The 16,802-nt window shown below is 47.8% G+C and overlaps 2 protein-coding genes and 1 long non-coding RNA gene across 7 annotated transcripts; 1 reads left to right on the forward strand and 2 right to left on the reverse strand.

The window, feature by feature from the left end:
* Positions 1-1,683: 1,683 nt before the first annotated feature.
* trub1 (TruB pseudouridine (psi) synthase family member 1) lies at positions 1,684-6,531 on the reverse strand. The gene is made up of 8 exons (XM_023949438.2): positions 6,384-6,531; positions 6,207-6,305; positions 3,846-3,901; positions 3,579-3,660; positions 3,433-3,505; positions 2,349-2,488; positions 2,223-2,279; positions 1,684-2,113 (listed from the first exon to the last, which is right to left on the reverse strand). Exons 1-8 carry the CDS (start codon positions 6,529-6,531, stop codon positions 1,929-1,931), a joined length of 840 nt encoding a protein of 279 aa, XP_023805206.1. The 3' UTR covers positions 1,684-1,928.
* Positions 6,482-16,228, forward strand: lrrc45 (leucine rich repeat containing 45). Of its 5 annotated transcripts, none has more exons than XM_011477885.3 (18): positions 6,482-6,620; positions 7,564-7,838; positions 8,972-9,033; positions 9,101-9,171; positions 9,312-9,490; positions 9,650-9,778; positions 9,866-9,978; positions 10,532-10,590; positions 10,669-10,746; positions 11,523-11,658; positions 12,378-12,455; positions 12,933-13,044; positions 13,130-13,200; positions 13,775-13,867; positions 14,706-14,798; positions 15,170-15,343; positions 15,447-15,594; positions 15,668-16,228. In XM_011477885.3, exons 2-18 carry the CDS (start codon positions 7,628-7,630, stop codon positions 15,865-15,867), a joined length of 2,007 nt encoding a protein of 668 aa, XP_011476187.1. In that variant the 5' UTR covers positions 6,482-6,620; positions 7,564-7,627; the 3' UTR covers positions 15,868-16,228. The 5 variants fall into 5 exon arrangements, with proteins under 5 accessions (XP_011476187.1, XP_011476188.1, XP_011476185.1 ...); XM_011477886.4 differs by lacking the exon at positions 6,482-6,620 and adding an exon at positions 6,734-6,861; XM_011477883.4 differs by lacking the exon at positions 6,482-6,620 and adding an exon at positions 6,794-6,906.
* LOC144987878 (uncharacterized) lies at positions 9,885-10,584 on the reverse strand. Its single transcript, XR_013651555.1, has 3 exons — positions 10,449-10,584; positions 10,169-10,255; positions 9,885-10,011 (listed from the first exon to the last, which is right to left on the reverse strand). It is a non-coding gene; the product is annotated as an uncharacterized LOC144987878 (long non-coding RNA).
* Positions 16,229-16,802: the final 574 nt, after the last annotated feature.

A 16,802-nucleotide genomic window follows, 5' to 3' on the forward strand; every position in this document is an offset into this window, starting at 1 on the left:
GGCGGGGCTTACTGGAGAAGGTTACTGAGAAGCATCCATCAAAATCAAAAATAAACAAAACATCTCAACGGCAAAGGAAAGTTTGGAGCCAAACCAAACGGTGACCAACGGTGCAGCTGCTCTTTGGCTGTGAGGTGGAGCCACGCGTCGGGGTCTGGAACGACCCGCAGAACATCTGCAGGGTCCTACAGACCCGGACCAGACCAGTGCTTTTCTAACCCAAATCTTAAGAGAAGGAAAAAGCATGGAATCTGGAGGAAAAAAAACATGCTTCCCTGTTGAATGAAGTCTGATAGCTGCATAGTTTTTTAATTTTTATTCTAAATCTGTGGCTTTTGTTCTGGTTTCAGAGCCAGCTGCACCGACGGATCGATGAGAAGAAAACACCAACGTAAGAGGAACGCAGCGTTCGGGTGGCGTTGGAATGACCCCACACGTGACCATCAGAAAAATCACAAAACGTCCAAGACAACATGAACACACAGTAACTTTTAGCAACTAAACCAAGGTCAAAGGTCAGTGTCGTGCACCATCTATGGGGAGACACCAGAATTACAGGGAAATAAAACTCTAAAGGATTAGTTTATTCCAGTGGGGGGGGGGGGGGGGGGGGATTAAATACCCCTGGTTTGGATCCAGAAGGGTTAACTTCACTGCAGACACACAACCAACTGCCTTAACATTATCTGCACATCCAGAAACGACATCAGAGGCCTGGAAATGTGACATTCTGGTCTCAGCATCGTCCGCCGCCCGTGAACTCATGGAGTCAACTGGAACCAATGAGATCCTCAGAAAATACGACATTTTGCATCCGGATTCTCTGGCACTTTCTTTGAAGGAAAAGGTAATCCGGCCTCCGTCTTCTCTGACCTTTAGGGCCCCCAGCAGGCTGGGGTTTTCATGGTTCAGGCTTTCAGGTGCTTTATTGTTTAAAATCTGAAGACCTTAGACTCAGAACACACTGCACATCATTTCACATCACGAAAACCTCCACCGTCCGTCATGTCTGCCAGTAAACCTGCACATAACTTCTTCTTGGTAAAACACCTGAACCGGTCAGGGAAACCGGACCTGAACCCTTCTTCCTTGAGGCTTTGCCAACGGCGCCGTGACTCGTTCTGAAGACGTCACCTGGATGAGTGAGAGCGACACCTGAACCAGGTAATCAGCAGCAGAGAGGCCGGGGTTTCTGATAGCTGTTCGTCATGTTACTGTTGAACCAGCAAACCCTCATGGCAGCACATCTGCACCGTGCTGCTGCCTTCAGGCGCTCCAGGAAAAAAGGATCTGTTTGTTTTCATCAGATTGTTGCCATTTTGCATGAAGATAATGTAAAACAGTTTAAACTGTTGATTCAAACTTGAATGTTTTTAAAAGCATGGCTGTTCAGCTCCACCCCACTGAATGGTCCAACAGCACCCCCTGCTGGCCCATGTTGGACTGAGCGCTACGTCGAGGGGACTTGACCCAAACTGACCTTCACCTGCCTTTCAGAACATCTCGTGGGGCAACAGTGTCGGAAGTTAGAGTCTAAAACGTCTAAGAGAGATTTTGGATGTCTGAACAAACAGAAGTTGTGGACCATAAGCTCGCTGGAATGAAACCAGGCTCCTCTGTCAGCGTCTAACAACCAATGAAGACCAGCACAAAGAGGATAAATAGAGCTGCAGAGACGCCGAGTTCCATAAAGTGTGGGACAATTTATTTGACACGTCTGCAGTGGAGGGCAGAGCAGCGTCTGCACAGCAGCGTCTGCACAGCAACGTCTGCAGAGCAGCGTCTGCACAGCAGCGTCTGCACAGCAGCCACTGCTCTGCAGACGCTCACACAGGAAGATAGACTGAAATGAAAACTCGTCCAACTCCCACAGCTTGAATGCGATTCCTCCATAAAAGTCTTTGCAGATCCATCGGGCCTTCCTTCCCTCATTCAGGGCCCGGCTGCTCCTTCGGCGTCGGGTTCTGCTGGTTCTGGGCGTGCGGTGTCGGCCGCAGCGCCTGCAGGATGTTCTCCAGAGTCCACTGCTGCTCGTGCAGGACGTGCTCCTGCAGTGTGAATGGACCCTGCTTGGTTCTCACCAGCTCTTTCACGTGGGCGCAGGACGACAGAGCTGCAGCACACATGTACGTGCACGCACACACAAACCCACACACACACACACACAGGTCAGAACCAGCCAGCCAACACCACCATGAAGGACGGAGGGAACCTGCAGTCACCTTTGCCCAGCTCATCCACCAAGCTCCTGACGTAGAATCCGCCTCCACACTCGATGTCTGCAGAGAAACGAGACTCAGAGCTTCTGCTTCAGAGGACCGGCAGAACGCCGCAGGACGCGTGCAGACCCAGAGTGAAGAGAGGGGGCGTGAACTCCTGCAGGGTGAGGCTGTACACCGTGACGGGACGCGCGGGCTTGGCCTCCACCTTGTGACCTTTCTTCAGGAGGACGGACAGACGCTGGCCGTCTTGTTTCAACGCAGAGAAGCTGGAAGGAGGACAGAACGTTTGACGCCGCTGCAGTAGGGAGGGCAGGCGTTCAGAGAACTGTGCAGAGGTGGAAGTTGGGTTTTAAATTCACAAACTGTGCTCATGTAGTGTTGTCTTCTTCAACGGATTCATTTTCATAGTTTTAATGATTTAAAAACCTATTGTGGATCCTACTCTTTAAATGACAAATGCACTTTTATCTGGCAACAAATACATTTTCATTTCCTGTTTTGAGTGACTGAATATATATATATATATATATATATATATATATATATATATATATATATATATATATATATACGCATTATTTATTATTATTTTGTGGCCAGTTGTAGAATTTCTAAAACTTTTGAATTTCAATGTAATTGTGACAATGACAATTAAGAATTATAGAGAACTGGACAGAGTGCCCCCCCCCCCGGCGTTCCAAACAGGAAGTGGTTCCAAGAAGCCAAAATCCCAGACGTCTGTAAAGAAACTGCTGTCAGAAGCAGTTCGGATCCCTTTTTTCACATCTTCTTGATCATCCTCTTTTTTTTATTATACATTTTCTGTAGTTGAAGTTTTAAACCGACCAATCAGATGCTTCGATACAAGAAGGTGGTCCCATCGTTCAAACCGTTTGACAGATTCTCCTGAACGTGCGTTCCAGCAGTGGCGCTGTGAACTTTCAACAAGCTCACCCCTGATCCACAACAATGGTTGCCATAGAAACCGTGACTCTGTGTCCTTCAAGTGAAAGAAAAAAAAGAAAAGCAAGAGGCGACTGGACCGAGTCCGTCTGGTTGGAGGAGAAAGGAAAGCGTTTTCTACGGGAGGCTCGGTCCAGGAGGGATCCTCCCCCAGGACGGACCCGCGAGGTACCAGAACTCCTAGAGAAGAATTGGCTCATCTAACTCTGACGCTCTGATCAGGGATGGCGGCGGCGGCGTTACTCACAGCGGGGGAACCTGCATGATGTCCCCAGTGAAGGACTTCAGCTTCTCCTCCACATCCAGCCTGGTGATGTGTTCTGCGGGGGGGGGCACAAACAAGGCACGGATGAGACGAAGCGCTCGGATCAAATCTCAGGACGGTCTTTTTACCGAAGCCTTTCTCCAGAACGACGCTGCCGGTGGCGTCCAGAGTGTCCGTCGCTTTCCCGAGCTCGCCGACAGCGACGTACTTCTGAGGAGGAAACGTTCAACACGTGAGGCGCTGAAGCCGCTGGTCTGGATCAAACACCGCCATCCAAACATGTCAAGTTTTCAAATGACTGCAGCGATGCATCCTTCTACAAACGGGAACTTCCCTCTTTTTGTTTTCCAGATCATGCAGAGCAGCAGACTTGGGGTTGCTGGTGCAAAACTCACCTTTGAGCCCGTCAGCATGGAGCTGAGCATTTTCGTGCCGTCCCCGACTCCGACCACTGAAACACACAAACACGGCCCGATCACCTCCAGGACAGAAGGTCGCGGCGGCGCAGGCGGCAGGGCGCCGTGCTCTGGGTTCTTCGCCATCTTTTCCAGAAGCACTGGAGTGGATCTACGTCCATCAACGCCAAAAGAGCGTTCTGACCCGGTTTCCAGGAAACGGAAGCAAACAGGAGCCGCAGAACCCGCGGATGCTCTTGATGGGAAAAACCAACTTCTACCAAACAGTTTGGGAATTTAAAGGAAAGTTCCCAGCAGAGAGAAAACCTTTCACTTCCTGCTCAAACGATGCAACTGTTTTAAGACAGAAAACAATCAGACGTGCTTTTAGAGTTCTGAAAAAAAAAAAAAAGCCCTAAAAATGGCCAAATTTCCCTGAACGCTGCTCTGGACGGCAGAAAATGGAGAAAAAAAAAGTCAAATTTGAGTGATTTCTCCGATTCTGAAGCTTCGCCATCAAAGGAGCCACGGCTGGTTGGACCAAGCCCCGCCTCTTACACAACACGTCACATTATCGTTTATTTTGCGTTTAAAGCCCCACACTGATGAAAACGGTGTTTCTAACGCGTTCTTGTAGCATTTTTCTACAGAAAATTAAGATTCAAATTTCGTTTCTGCGTTTCTATTTACTCAAAACGTTGGGATTCGTTGGAGGGTCAAAGGGCAGGGATGCCCATTTTAGCTATCAGCTTTGTATTTCATGACAGATTTCATGTTTTTGGATAAAGTTCTGGTGTGAAGCCCGTTGAAACATCTGGGTTGTGATGTGGAGCTTTAGAAACATTTTGGGACGAGTTCTGCTTTTGCTATTCTTCCAAACTTGCACTTCCAGTTCAATTAGACGCAGAAATGTTTTATTAGGGGAGGTGATATCTAATAGACCGGAAAATATGGTTCTTAATGTCCTGATATTGCAAGGAAAGTTTTATATTCACAGAAATACATATTTGAAGACCAAACCACTTTTGACTGCTTTGACTACTGAGTTCTGTTTTTATTTTCAATTATATGAAAAAGAAGAAATGCTTGAAATTACTTGGTTTTGTTAAGAAATCTAAACTTAACCAGAACCCCAAACACATGTTAAAGTATTTGGATTAGGCCTTCACCATTAATCGCAAATTTATCGTTATCGCGTTTTGAAGCTGTCCAATATCCATATCGCAGAAGTCGGCGAAAATCACCATAAATTGAACTTAATGCATTTGAACAATCGAATGGAGCTTTTATGTTGGATGTTAACCTCCTAATTAGACGAAGGTCATTTGGAGAATAATTTAAGGTATTTTGACTTTTATTTAAATTAAACCTTTGCAGCGAAATGGAAATGTTTTTGCCATTTGTTCATGTATCTAAAGTTGTATCGTCATTGCAATATTGATCACTAATATCGCGAGTTTTCCTCATATCGTGCAGCCCTAATTTGGATAGTTTACATTCTTATTTGTGTGTGTGTGTGTGTTATGTTTATTCTTTCCTTTTATGGTCTATATTTTATGTTAGGTAATGGTTATTGTTATTCTTTGTCATGTTTATGTAGTTACTGTTGTTCTATGTAAGGTAACTCAGTTGTTAATAAAGTTTTTTTCTTAAAGGGCCTGTGGCAGATGTTGCCAGATCAGGAGAATTCGAATCAGGAGCAGGTGAGAAAAAAGCTAAAGGGGCGGGACCAAAGCTCCCTGCTCCGCCCCCTTCTGGTCAGACAAATAGATGCATGAACGTCTCTTGGTCTGAGCTGTAATCTGGATCAGAACCACACGGCTGGATAGATCTGATACTCTGCTGCTGTTTTTATTTCCCCACTAATGTTAGGCTGGGGGGATGTGAGGGGTTTTAAGCTAGTGGGAGAGAGTGTAAATAGATGGATGACGGGAAGTGGGGTGTGCTTACTGTGTCATTGGCTGTGCAAATGGTCCCGCCCACAACTCAGAAGTGAATTTCTACTGACTTTCTGCAAAAAATGTACTAAAAAAAACAAGTTTTTGGATTTTGGCTAAAACCAGCGTAATAATAACGAAAGGACAACAGGGAAGACTTTGAAAACAGGTCAGATGATGATCGGAGTGGCACTTTAAACTTTTCAGCTTTACATTCTCTGTTGCCTTCAATCCAAACTCTTGGAAATATGGCAGAAAAAAAGATTTCTAGTTTTTGAAGGACATTCCTGAGAAAGAAGCTCAAACAAACCATAAACCTATCAGGTGTTCACAGTTACACTGCGCTATTAGCGGAATATCACCTGGTCTGAAATCAGAGCTGGTGATTCCCAGCGGACCCCAAACGCAGCAGGGCGTCAGTTACCTAACACGCCGCTGGCGGCGCTATCCAGGGTCCCTCCGTGGCCCATCTTCAGCCACTGCTTCTTTCTTTTCCGGGGGTTGGGGGTCTCCACTCCCGCTTCTTAGAGGATGAGGAAACACATTTCACCTGCAGCTTTATTTGGTCTTCCGCTCGTTTCTGTTGTTTTGCCCTGGTTACCTTTGAGCAAGGCTTCTTTGAGCGCGTTCAGCACGTCGGCGGATGTCGGCCCTTTCTTCTTGTAGATAGCAAACATTCCGTGCAGAGACTGCAGTTTCACCAGAGAGCTGCTCACCTTAGACGCCGCGCTGCTCGTGTTTCCAGCCATGCCTGGTTCCACCTGCTCTTCTTCGGCCACAGAATTCTGTGCTCAGCGGATGATGGTGTCTTATTGTCGCCTCCTGGCGGTGGATTAAGGTAATCGCAACAGTTTTGTTCTTGCCTTTGCGGTCCGGTTTTTATGACGAAAATAATCATTTAAAAAATATAAAACTAGTTATTATTTGTAAAAGTCTTTTTTTCAAGATGAAATTATAGTTAATGTTAGTAAAAGAGAGACAGAAAAATTTTTTCAAATCTCACTACGCTGACCATGATGCTTTGCGCGGATCACACTTCCTGGTTACTTGAACGGCTGGTTTCCTTCATCCGTCAGATGGTAAACACAGTAATCATCAGGAGACGCTGCATTCTGCCTGCTGGGGTCTGTTTGATGCTATTTTGTAATTTCTTCGGATTTCGTACCGACAAACATTCGAGAAAACGTCTCGCCTTTCGGTTTTTGTGTGGATCATCTGTTCGAGTCCCGCTTCGCGTCTGCCGCCAGACAAACTTTCAGTGGGTCTTTCTTAGAAACCATCTTCTAGCTCTTCAACAGTCCGTTTAGGAAGTGAAATCACAGTTCGCTTTGAACGAATTGAAGGGTTTTGTGCCAACTTAGAAAAGTTTCTGCTAACGTAGCCGTCCAGCTTTTTGCCCTGAAGCCCCCGTTTTCAAGTCTGAGCTCTTCATCACTTCATCTTCATCAGGCGGGCTGAAAAAAAAACGCTGAACATGAAACTACGGTGGCCCTGAGGTGCAAACCAAAAATCATGAACTCGGGGTTAGGGATGCTGGAAGGTCTCAGGTCCAAGTCACGTGGTTTTGGATGTGGGTTCCGCTGTCATCTGAGGAAGTCACGTGGAGGATGGAGAGACATGCATTTACTGTTTTATGAAAACTTTATTTATAACTCAGGAACAGCTCTCACAAGCTCCAAACCTTTCTGCATTGGAGGCTAGCGGCATCTTTGACAGGACTTTTGCTGCCTTTGACCAAAACTAAGCTGAAGTCTCTGTTTTTCTTTTTTGCTGCTCGGTAGATGGGCCCCTGAGGACCAAAGACGGCTCTCTGTGCTCAGATGATCGGGACTGTGGAGACCAGCGATGGAGGACTCCAGGGGGTTGTACCTGCGTCTGTGTAAGGAGGGCGGCGTGGAGCCTCAGGAAGGGGTCCTGGATCAGCTGCAGGAGGGTTCCAGGCTGGATCTGAGTGGACAGAGCCTGTCTGCAGACACCTGCTCGGTGCTGGCCCGGGCCCTGCAGGACGGCGCTTTTACGCAGGTGTCGCTGAGCGACTGCATGCTGAGTGAGGAAGGTGTGTTTGACAGCACCCGCCTATGGGGGCTACTGTTAGCCATAGGATTATGACAAACACCGGAAAATCAAACTTTGAATTGCGTTTCTTAGTATTTATTTATTCAAATTGCTGTGAATCAGGAGCAGACCAAAAGATGCTGCTGAAAAAAGAAATAATTAGTGATGTAGAAAATACACTGGGTGGGGGGCGGGGCTAAGGTCTCCCTGCTCCGCTCCATTCTGATCATCCACCTGCAGAGAATGAAGGTCTTTGTTTTCCTGGTCTGAGCTGGAATCTGGATCAGAACGGGACGGCGGGATAGTTCAGATATTGCTGCTGTTCTTGTTGTCCTACTAATGTTAGTGGGTGAGGGGGTGTAAGGAAGGGGGAGAGAGTGTAAACAGATGGGTGACGGGGAGTTGGGGCAGGCTTACTTGATTCCAACAGTCCCGCCCACAATTCTAGGTGAATTTCTAATGAGCTCCTGCTGCTCTGCAGAAACTGTTGCGTCCGAATTCTCACCTGAACCCCTAAATGCTAAAAAACTATGCAGTGTCCTGGATTTTTAAAGCAATTCTGACACCAAGCTCACTCCTTTTTTTTTTTTTAAACGGCAGATATGATGTCATCGATTTCATGAAGTTTAAATTTAATTAATATGAGCGTTTTGCAACAATCATTTATGAGTCCACTGTCTTCTGAGGATAAAAACATTGACGATTTATTTAAAAAAAATTATTTAAATAAATCTTTTTGGGGAAAAAAATGTTCCGACGCAATGCATTGTGGTCTATGTTCTCCGATCTAGTGAGCACCGATGCACACTGGTTTTCCAGAGCACTGGATTTGGAATTGTAGATTCAGACAGCACTAGAAAATGGAGAACGCTCTATATAGGGCACTATGTAGGGCAGGGGTGGGAATTTGGACATACAAGGTTTTTTTTAGATTTTGGTTAAAAACAGCATATTTCTACTTAACTGGGAACGCTTTGAAAATACACTAGAAGATGATCAAGGTGGGATTTTAAGTTAAAGTAGTTATTATAATTTAACTGAAAGTTGTTGTTTTTTCATGTGTTGTCCTTTAATTGTTGATATTTTTGACAAACGTGACCTCATTAGTTTTTTGTCTTTGTGTCTGACCTTCAGGGGCCAAAATCCTCCTGAGTGGACTGTTTGGCAACACCACAGTGAAATCTCTCGACATGAAGGTTTGTCAAATGATGCTGAACACCTGACGGACGGACGGATCGGTTGACGAAATGCTTCTGTCCACAGGGGAATAACCTGCGGTCGGCCGGAGCTGAGGTGCTGGGAAAACTGCTGGCCCGCAACAAGACCCTGTGTAGGTGAGAGCCGCGCTCCGACTGTCCTCTGCTAGATTTCTGCCTCTGATGTGTTCAGACACGTCCCCAGTCGGTGCTCGGCCTGCGGGTGGAGCACGGCGCTCCTTTCCCAGCTCTTATGGAGCTGATGCTGGTGTTTCTAGGCTGGTTCTGGAGTGGAACGCCTTGGGCGTATGGGAGGAAGCGTTTTCGGCGTTTTGTGACGGTCTGGGCTCCAACAACACGCTGACCCATCTGGACCTGCGCAACAATCAGATCAGCCACCATGGAGCGGCTGCCCTGGCGCTGGCACTGCGCCGCAGCGGCTCCCTGGAGGAGCTAGGTGACGTGCAGGAGCTCACACATCACGTCACGCTCAGACACGTGTTTTCAAAAGACAGAAGTCTCTGATTATCTGGGCCTGCTCCCATTCTAAGGTGCAACGTCTTTTTCCGGAGACGGACTCATTTGTTGACCACCTTCTCGTTTCCTCCCCTGGCAGATCTGAGGTGGAACAACCTCGGCCTGTTGGGTGGCAGGTCCCTGTTGGAAGCCCTGCAGAGCAACAAGAGCATGGTGAAGCTGAAAGTGGCTGGAAACAACATCCCGAGCGACCCGCTTAAAGCTATCGGTAAGTGAAAGGTGGCAGCAGCTGCTGCAGACGCTGCATTAGAGTGTGGGCTTTTCTGAATGACCCTGGTGCTGTGGACCGCCTCAGAGCAGACCGCAGGACACAACTCCGACCGCCAGACCACCCTGAGAGAGAACCACAGCAGGACCCAGGTCCTCAGCCGGGAGATCCAGACCCTGAAGGAGGAGAAGGGGCGGCAGGTGAGCCGGCCTGCAACTGGCCCAGTGTGAAGCCTTTAAGACGAAACCGGAGACGGTGCAAAAACGAGAGGACAGGAGAGAGTCAGGGAAGCAGAGAGAAGATTTCAGTTTAGGATGTTGTGACCACCAGACAAAGCAAAACGTGCATCATTAAGGACAATAACGGTCTAAAATGCAGCGCTGGGCAAACCTTTTGACCCGCGGGCCACAGGGGGTTCTGAAATGTGTCCAAAGGGCCGGGACCAGAGCAGATGCAGGGATTGTTTTGGTAATCCACCTCAGAAGAGAGAGAAATAACATTAATGAATGCAAAACAACCTTCTGAAACTAGACAACGCTCAGTGCATTTGTAGAGCATCATTTATGGAGAGAAACCAGAATTACAGGGAAAATAAAACATCAATATTGTATATTTTATTCCAGTTTTGGTGGGCCAGATAACATTGTTTAATGGGCCGCAGTTTGCTCACCTCTGGTCTAAAGCCTCAGTAAATGAGTAGAGTTCAGTGGGTCTCAGATCTTTAGCTCTCTGACTGCTACTGCTCTCCTGCAGTTCCTCAGCCTCATGGAGACCATCGACCGGCAGAAGGAGGAGATGGGACGCTCCAACAGGTGAGTTTGAGGACCGAACACTTCCTCCATCAATGAAACCATTCCTGTCCAAGCGACAAGCCTCCTCCCATGCTGCAGGTCGGCCTCGGTGCAGATCTCCCACCTCCAGGAAGCTCTGAATGAGAGGAAGTCGGCTGTCAAAGCGCTCACTGCAAAGTAAGCGTGCGCTCTTCCCTCCCTGTGTGTGCAGACGCCTCCAGTTCACGTCTGAAGGTCGTCCTCACTCTAAAGATCAAACCTAACACTAACGGGATCAGAACACGGATGTGGAACAAAAGCCGCCTGTCAGGTTTAGAAATCCTGTTTAACATTCAAAACCTCCGACCGAATCCGTTCAGCACCAGGCAGCGGCAGAGCGGATCCGTCTGTGTGGACCGACTAGAGCGGCGGCTCTGCTGCTGTAGACAGTGTAGACACTAACTTACTCCCCAGGTGAGTGCCCCCACCCCAGCTGTAAACCATTTTACACAAAAAATGCATGAATTTTCTCGACTCGTCTTACAGGGGGGTCAAACTCAGTTGCACAGGGGGCCTAAATCCAAAACACACTTTAGGTTTTGGGCCGAACAAGATAAACATTTACTGAAGACACTAAAGCTAAACCGTTGAAACTTTAAAACGTAACTTTTTGGACATTAATATGAATAAAAACATCAATATTAATCCAGTCTGGAAAACTTAATAATTGCCATGAATGTGTGTGCATGTGTGCATGTGTGTGCGTCTGTGTGCATGTGTGTGCATGTGCATGTGTGTGTCTCTGTGTGTATGTGTGCGTGTATCCATATGTATGCACGTGTGTGTGTGCCTCTCTGTGTGAATGTGTGTGCCTCTGTGTTCATATGTGTGTGCATGTGTGTGCGTCTGTGTGCATGTGTGTGTCTCTGTGTGTGCATGTGTGTGAATGTGTGTGCATGTGTGTGTGAGAGCAGGCTGCAGATGGCAGAAGCCGCCCTCGCTCTTTCTGAGCAGAAGAACCAGAGTCTGGGAGAACGTCTGAGCCGGCTGGAGGCTGAGAAGGAAGACGAGAGGGAGAAGCAGAGCAGACGGAGGAAGAAGGAGGAAGAGGTAGGACAGAAGACGCCAGCAGCAGGCGGAGTTTGCTCTCGTTGGTTGTCAGCTGTGACCACAAGATCAGTGCAGGACAGCAGTCTGGGTCTTATCCAGTACATTTGATGCCTTATAAGTGACGTGTTTGCAGACCTCCAGACTCCACCGCCCCGCCCCTCTGCCTGATGTCTTTTCTGTTTTCTGATTGTATTTGATATTAAAATGCCAAATAAAGACTCGTTCAAACTTCAAATTTATGAGTCAACCAAAAGCCGTCAAAGCCAGAAGTCCAGTTCTTCCAGTTCCCCTCAGTTTGAGTGCAGACGATTCCGCTGCAGGTCAGTTTGGATCAGAACTGAACCCACTTAACCGAGACGAGCTTTAACTCCGGTCCTGATGGTGGGCCAGATGTCAGAGGAGCAGCTCAGCTTAGTTTGGAGGTCTCAGTAACAGAGGGTCCGTTTGGGTCAGAGGAGGAGCCTGGAGGAACCATGGAGACCCAGAGAATGTGGGACTGTGACGGCTTTGTCTCACGTTAGAGCTGTGACCTGCTGGCTGAGAGCGTGTCTGCGTCCTGAAGCCCAGCAGGAAGGCGTTGGACGATGGCGCTCTCTAGAGAACCAAAGTTGGAGGACTGTTTGAAGTTTCTGAGCCAAGAACACGAGAAATAAGATGAAAAAAGAAAACACTGGCGTAAATATCCGCTTTGATCACACCTGAACTGTTGTTTCTTGTAGGACAGTTTGCTCCGAGAAGGAAAACTTCTGAGAGAAATCCAAAACCTGACGGAAACCAACGGCCAGCTGAGGAGTAAAGTAAGAGTCTTCTTTGTAGAATCCATCAGAATGAAACGTCAGCAGGTGTTGCTGGGTGTGTTACCTGTGAGTCCAGTCATTGTGTCGGCCGTGTCACACAGCTGCTACGTACATGTTGCACATTTTCCACGTAGGAAATTTCAATTTTCGTGTTTCTTGAATTTTACGTAGCTTATACCTGATTATTAGCTAAATCTTATGCGTGATTTTTGCGAGATGCATACTCAAATTTCCACGACGGTGGAACCAACGATGTATAACTTTTAGATCACGTTCACATTATGTGTATTATTCATTTATTCGTACGTCTTCTGTGGTTTTAACGTGGTTCATTCGTAAAACATCTGTGAAGATTTCACGTGAAAACCACAACTGTTCCCACTTTTCCACGTATTTCACGTATGACCCGTTTTCCTCCATGCATAATGCACATAATGTACGTGGTGGCTGTGGGACACGGCCTTTACTGTGTGTTAGGGCGAGGAGCTGGAGCAGAGGTGCAAGTCCCAGCAGCAGCAGATCTTCGAGCTGAAGCAGGAGCTCGCCAACAGCACCGCCGAGCTGAAGATGCGGCTGGCACAGGCCGACGGTAACCGCAGAAACCGCCGCTGCAGGGGCTCAGAGGAAGGCCTCTCCTCCACCGGACTCATCGGATGATCTTTGCTCTGTTCCAGATCGACTGGAAATGGAGAAGCGGAGGTCTAAACAAGCTTTGGAGGACAGCGAAAGCCTCCGTCAGAAGGAGGTACTCCATTCCTCCACCAAGCACTTTTACATCACTGCTAGGAAATAGACCGGAGGTCGGGTCAGAGGAGACGGGGTCCAACCGAGGAAAGTCCCCCGGCCCCAAAAGGAGGGCCCCAAAAAAATACAAGCTCCAAGATTAGACAGTGACCGGCAGTGGGGAGAACAATGTGGGCTCATATCCCTGCTGGAGTCTAGACGGTCAGAGAAGCACTTTAGCTGAAATCAAATAGAGCACATGCTTTCAGGAGTCCATGATGCTCTGAGACAAACACAACACCAGGAACACGCTAAGAACATGAGGCATCATCCACTATCTGAAGAAAGTCGTACGGATGGCGCCAGACAAACTGAGCCTCCATACGCTGTAATGCAGAAAATGACGGGTGAGACGTTTTTGGCTACTTTTGATCGAAAAACAAGATATATGAGGAAGATCCGGTCACAAACAGGTACAGAGGGACGGACGTTCTCCTTTCTGTGGAAAAGTCCATCCTTTAATACTATTTCCATTGGAAAAACAGCCCAAAGTTCCAGCTGTGTGCTGCAGGTGACGGCAGGTGATTCTCCTGCAGGTGGAGCACGTCAGCCGGCGGCTGGAAGAGAGTGAGAGGCAGCTGCAGGAGCGCGTCCTGAAGCTGGAGGAGCAGCGCATTCAGCTGGAGGAGGTCAGTGTCTGCATCCAACCTACAACAGGCCGTGTGTTCTGATCCGTTCTGAAGCTCACTGAGGCAGCACCTCCTGTTGACCAATGTAGAAACAGTTTGTTTAAATGGATAAGAAATAAAACCTCATCTCAAACACCAGACATTTTATTTGGTTAAATAATGTATTTAACCATTGTTTTCCTGTTTCTCTCTTTATTCTAGTATCTTCCTCCATCTTTTCTGCTTAATTCCTCCTACAATTTTTCAGCTATTTTAACTATTTTACTATTTAAATGTTCAGCTTTTTCCAGCTGTGACTTTTGGTCCTTTAAATCCTTAAACTTTTCCAGGTATTCCAGGATTTTTTGCCTCCATTGAAATAAACGGGGAATCCTTGGTGCAGAAGCTCGCTGGTTCGATACCCGGCTCTGACATTTTTCACAAACATATCTTTTTTATTAATGTGCTGTTTTCACTTTATTTATGGTCAACTTTGATCATTTCCTTAATTCATTTGTTATTTATTTATTGCCAATTATTAACCTTTAAGGTTCATTTTCATTCAGCAATACAGCATCATCCCTGTGTTTTCCTCTGGAAATGCAGCTACTTCTAGTTCATTATTAGGACTGTACACCAGAGGGTTTTTAATCATCAGAGATTTTGGGGGGGAAGTTTTGAAGCCTTCAGACTTTAGCTTTAGATAACTCTGCAGGAAAAAGTGAACAAGAACCAGACTTTTTAATAAAAACTATCTGAAAAAGGTGTTTTTTGAACAGAACAAAAATCCACTCTATTGTGGGCCATATTGTGGGTTTTGTTGTGTTGGTGGCTGGATCTCTCTGCTAATGTGTTGCAGGAGGTGAGTAAAGGTAAAGCCGCCTGTGTGACGGAGAGGGTCCACGCCGAGGAGGAGCTGGGGAGGGTGCGCTCCCAGCTGCGACTGCAGGAGGTGAGGCATCGGCGTCCTCCATCACTCAACAGAACCTCAGCAGAACCTCAGCATCTGTCCTCTGAGCATGTCCCCGCCCGCGTTGGAGTTGGAGACCAGAAGGAACCCTGCGGCGGTTTCACTAGGACAGGCTTCAAACGGCTGAGCTCTGTGTTCTGTTTGTGGTTCTGAATGTGGTACCGTCTGTCTTTGAAACGCTCAGAACCTTTGTTCTCTTCTCTCGTCAGACCAGATCCTCTTACAAACAGAACCACAGAACTTCTTTGATTTGTCTTCATTTCTGTCTCATCGGGACTTTAGAGTCAGAATCTGGTTGTTGTTGTTTGCTGTGACGGTTGCTGTGGTAACGCCGTCTGTCTGTCTTTGAGCAGCAGGAGCACGTGTCCTTGCTGGAGGAGAAGCTGCGCTCCGTGCGTTCCTCCTTGCAGGAGGTGCAGCTGCACTGCTCCCAGCAGAAGCAGACCATCTCTGAGCTGCAGGCCAAGAACGGCCAGCAAAGCGCCGAGATGGACGGCTGCCGGCGCAGGGTGGAGGAGCTGCAGCAGGTCGGACCTTCGTAGTAAAACAAACACAGCGTTAGAATGACGGTCTTCAAAAAGACCTGGACAAAGAGCCGTCATTTTTCTGAGTGGGGCTGTGTGGTTACAGGAGCTGGCGGGTAAAGACCAGGAGAGGGTGGCGGAGGTGAGCCGAGTGAAGGTGGAGCTGCAGGAGCAGATTGCGTTGCTTCAGGCAGAGATGATGGCACAGGGGGGGCTCAAAGCAAAGATCAGCGCTCTGGAGAGAGAGCTGAAAGGTTTGCTTGTCTGCATTTTTTGTTTTTCTTCTCAGAGGAGGTGGATTCTTAAATTCTCTTTTCTATCTTGTAGTGCTGGGGAGCAACCACAGGGAGGCGCTCCTCGACAAAGAGAGTGAGATATCCTCCCTGCTGGAGAAGCTGCGACTGAAAGAGGCTGAGATCCAGAGAATAAGGGAGGACGAGGCCCACAGGGCCAGCTGCCTGCAGAGTGCCATCCGGGCCTACGTCCAGGGCTCCCCGCTGGGACACTTCGGCAGCCCCAGGAAGTGACCACCGCGCTCCAACCGGCCCCCACAGGTCACCACACTGCTGGGGACCAGCGAGCTCTCCAGATCTGTAGGACCCTAAGAGTTTGGTGAAGAACAACCCGACCGTGAATGCCAGTCGGGGTTCTGCAGCAGCCGGGAAAAACGGGCTTGTTGTGTTTGCTGCTGGTCCACAAGTTCAGGCTGGAGACCGACGGAAACCCACCCAATAAAAACCTGGCTTGGAGTGGGAGTGGGTCATTGATTGACAGGAGCTCTTTAAATTTGGTATATTATCAGAAAAATCTTTTTTTTCTGTCTTTGCAGTTTTTGTTTACCTAATGATTTTACATTTGAATAAAGCAAATAAACTGTTTTTGCTCTAATCCCAAACGTCTCTTCATGGACTCGGATCAGATCGTTCTCAAAGCTCCTAAGTGATTCTAACCCCCGCGCAGGCTGAGGTCACTCCCTGCTGTCAGGAACCTGCGGCTGAAGACGGCCTGGCTGCTGCACCGCTGAGGGGGTTTATGCAGCAGCATTTGTATTGGAGGGTGTGATGAACGTGCAAGAGCACGCATGCGCTGGAGTCCAAGCAAGTTTAGCAAACTCACGCTTAGAGGAACCATTGAGGCTGGAGCTTCATCCTGCAGCAGACGTGACCACCTCTGTCATTTTTTAGAACTGACAAACTGCTGTGTGGGATTCAAGACCAACGACTCTCCTCATGACTAGGATTCTGTTCTCCCCCTTCAAATGGCGTTTCTGGGAAAAAGGAGAACTTTCTGCATCAAAATCCTGCAGGGAAAACAAGAATATCCCTTTCCTGTGGTGCAGAACAGGTTTTTTTAGTCTCTGATTCTGCAAGTTGTCCCACTTCAAATAGACATGAGGTCTGTGATGGTCGTCGCTCACTTCCTGTGCCAGCAGGAAGAACAAGACAAGGCGGCCGCCTTTCTG

Source organism: Oryzias latipes, chromosome 19, assembly GCF_053564925.1.
Source record: "Oryzias latipes strain Hd-rR chromosome 19, Olatipes_Hd-rR_3.1".
NCBI lineage: Eukaryota > Metazoa > Chordata > Actinopteri > Beloniformes > Adrianichthyidae > Oryzias > Oryzias latipes.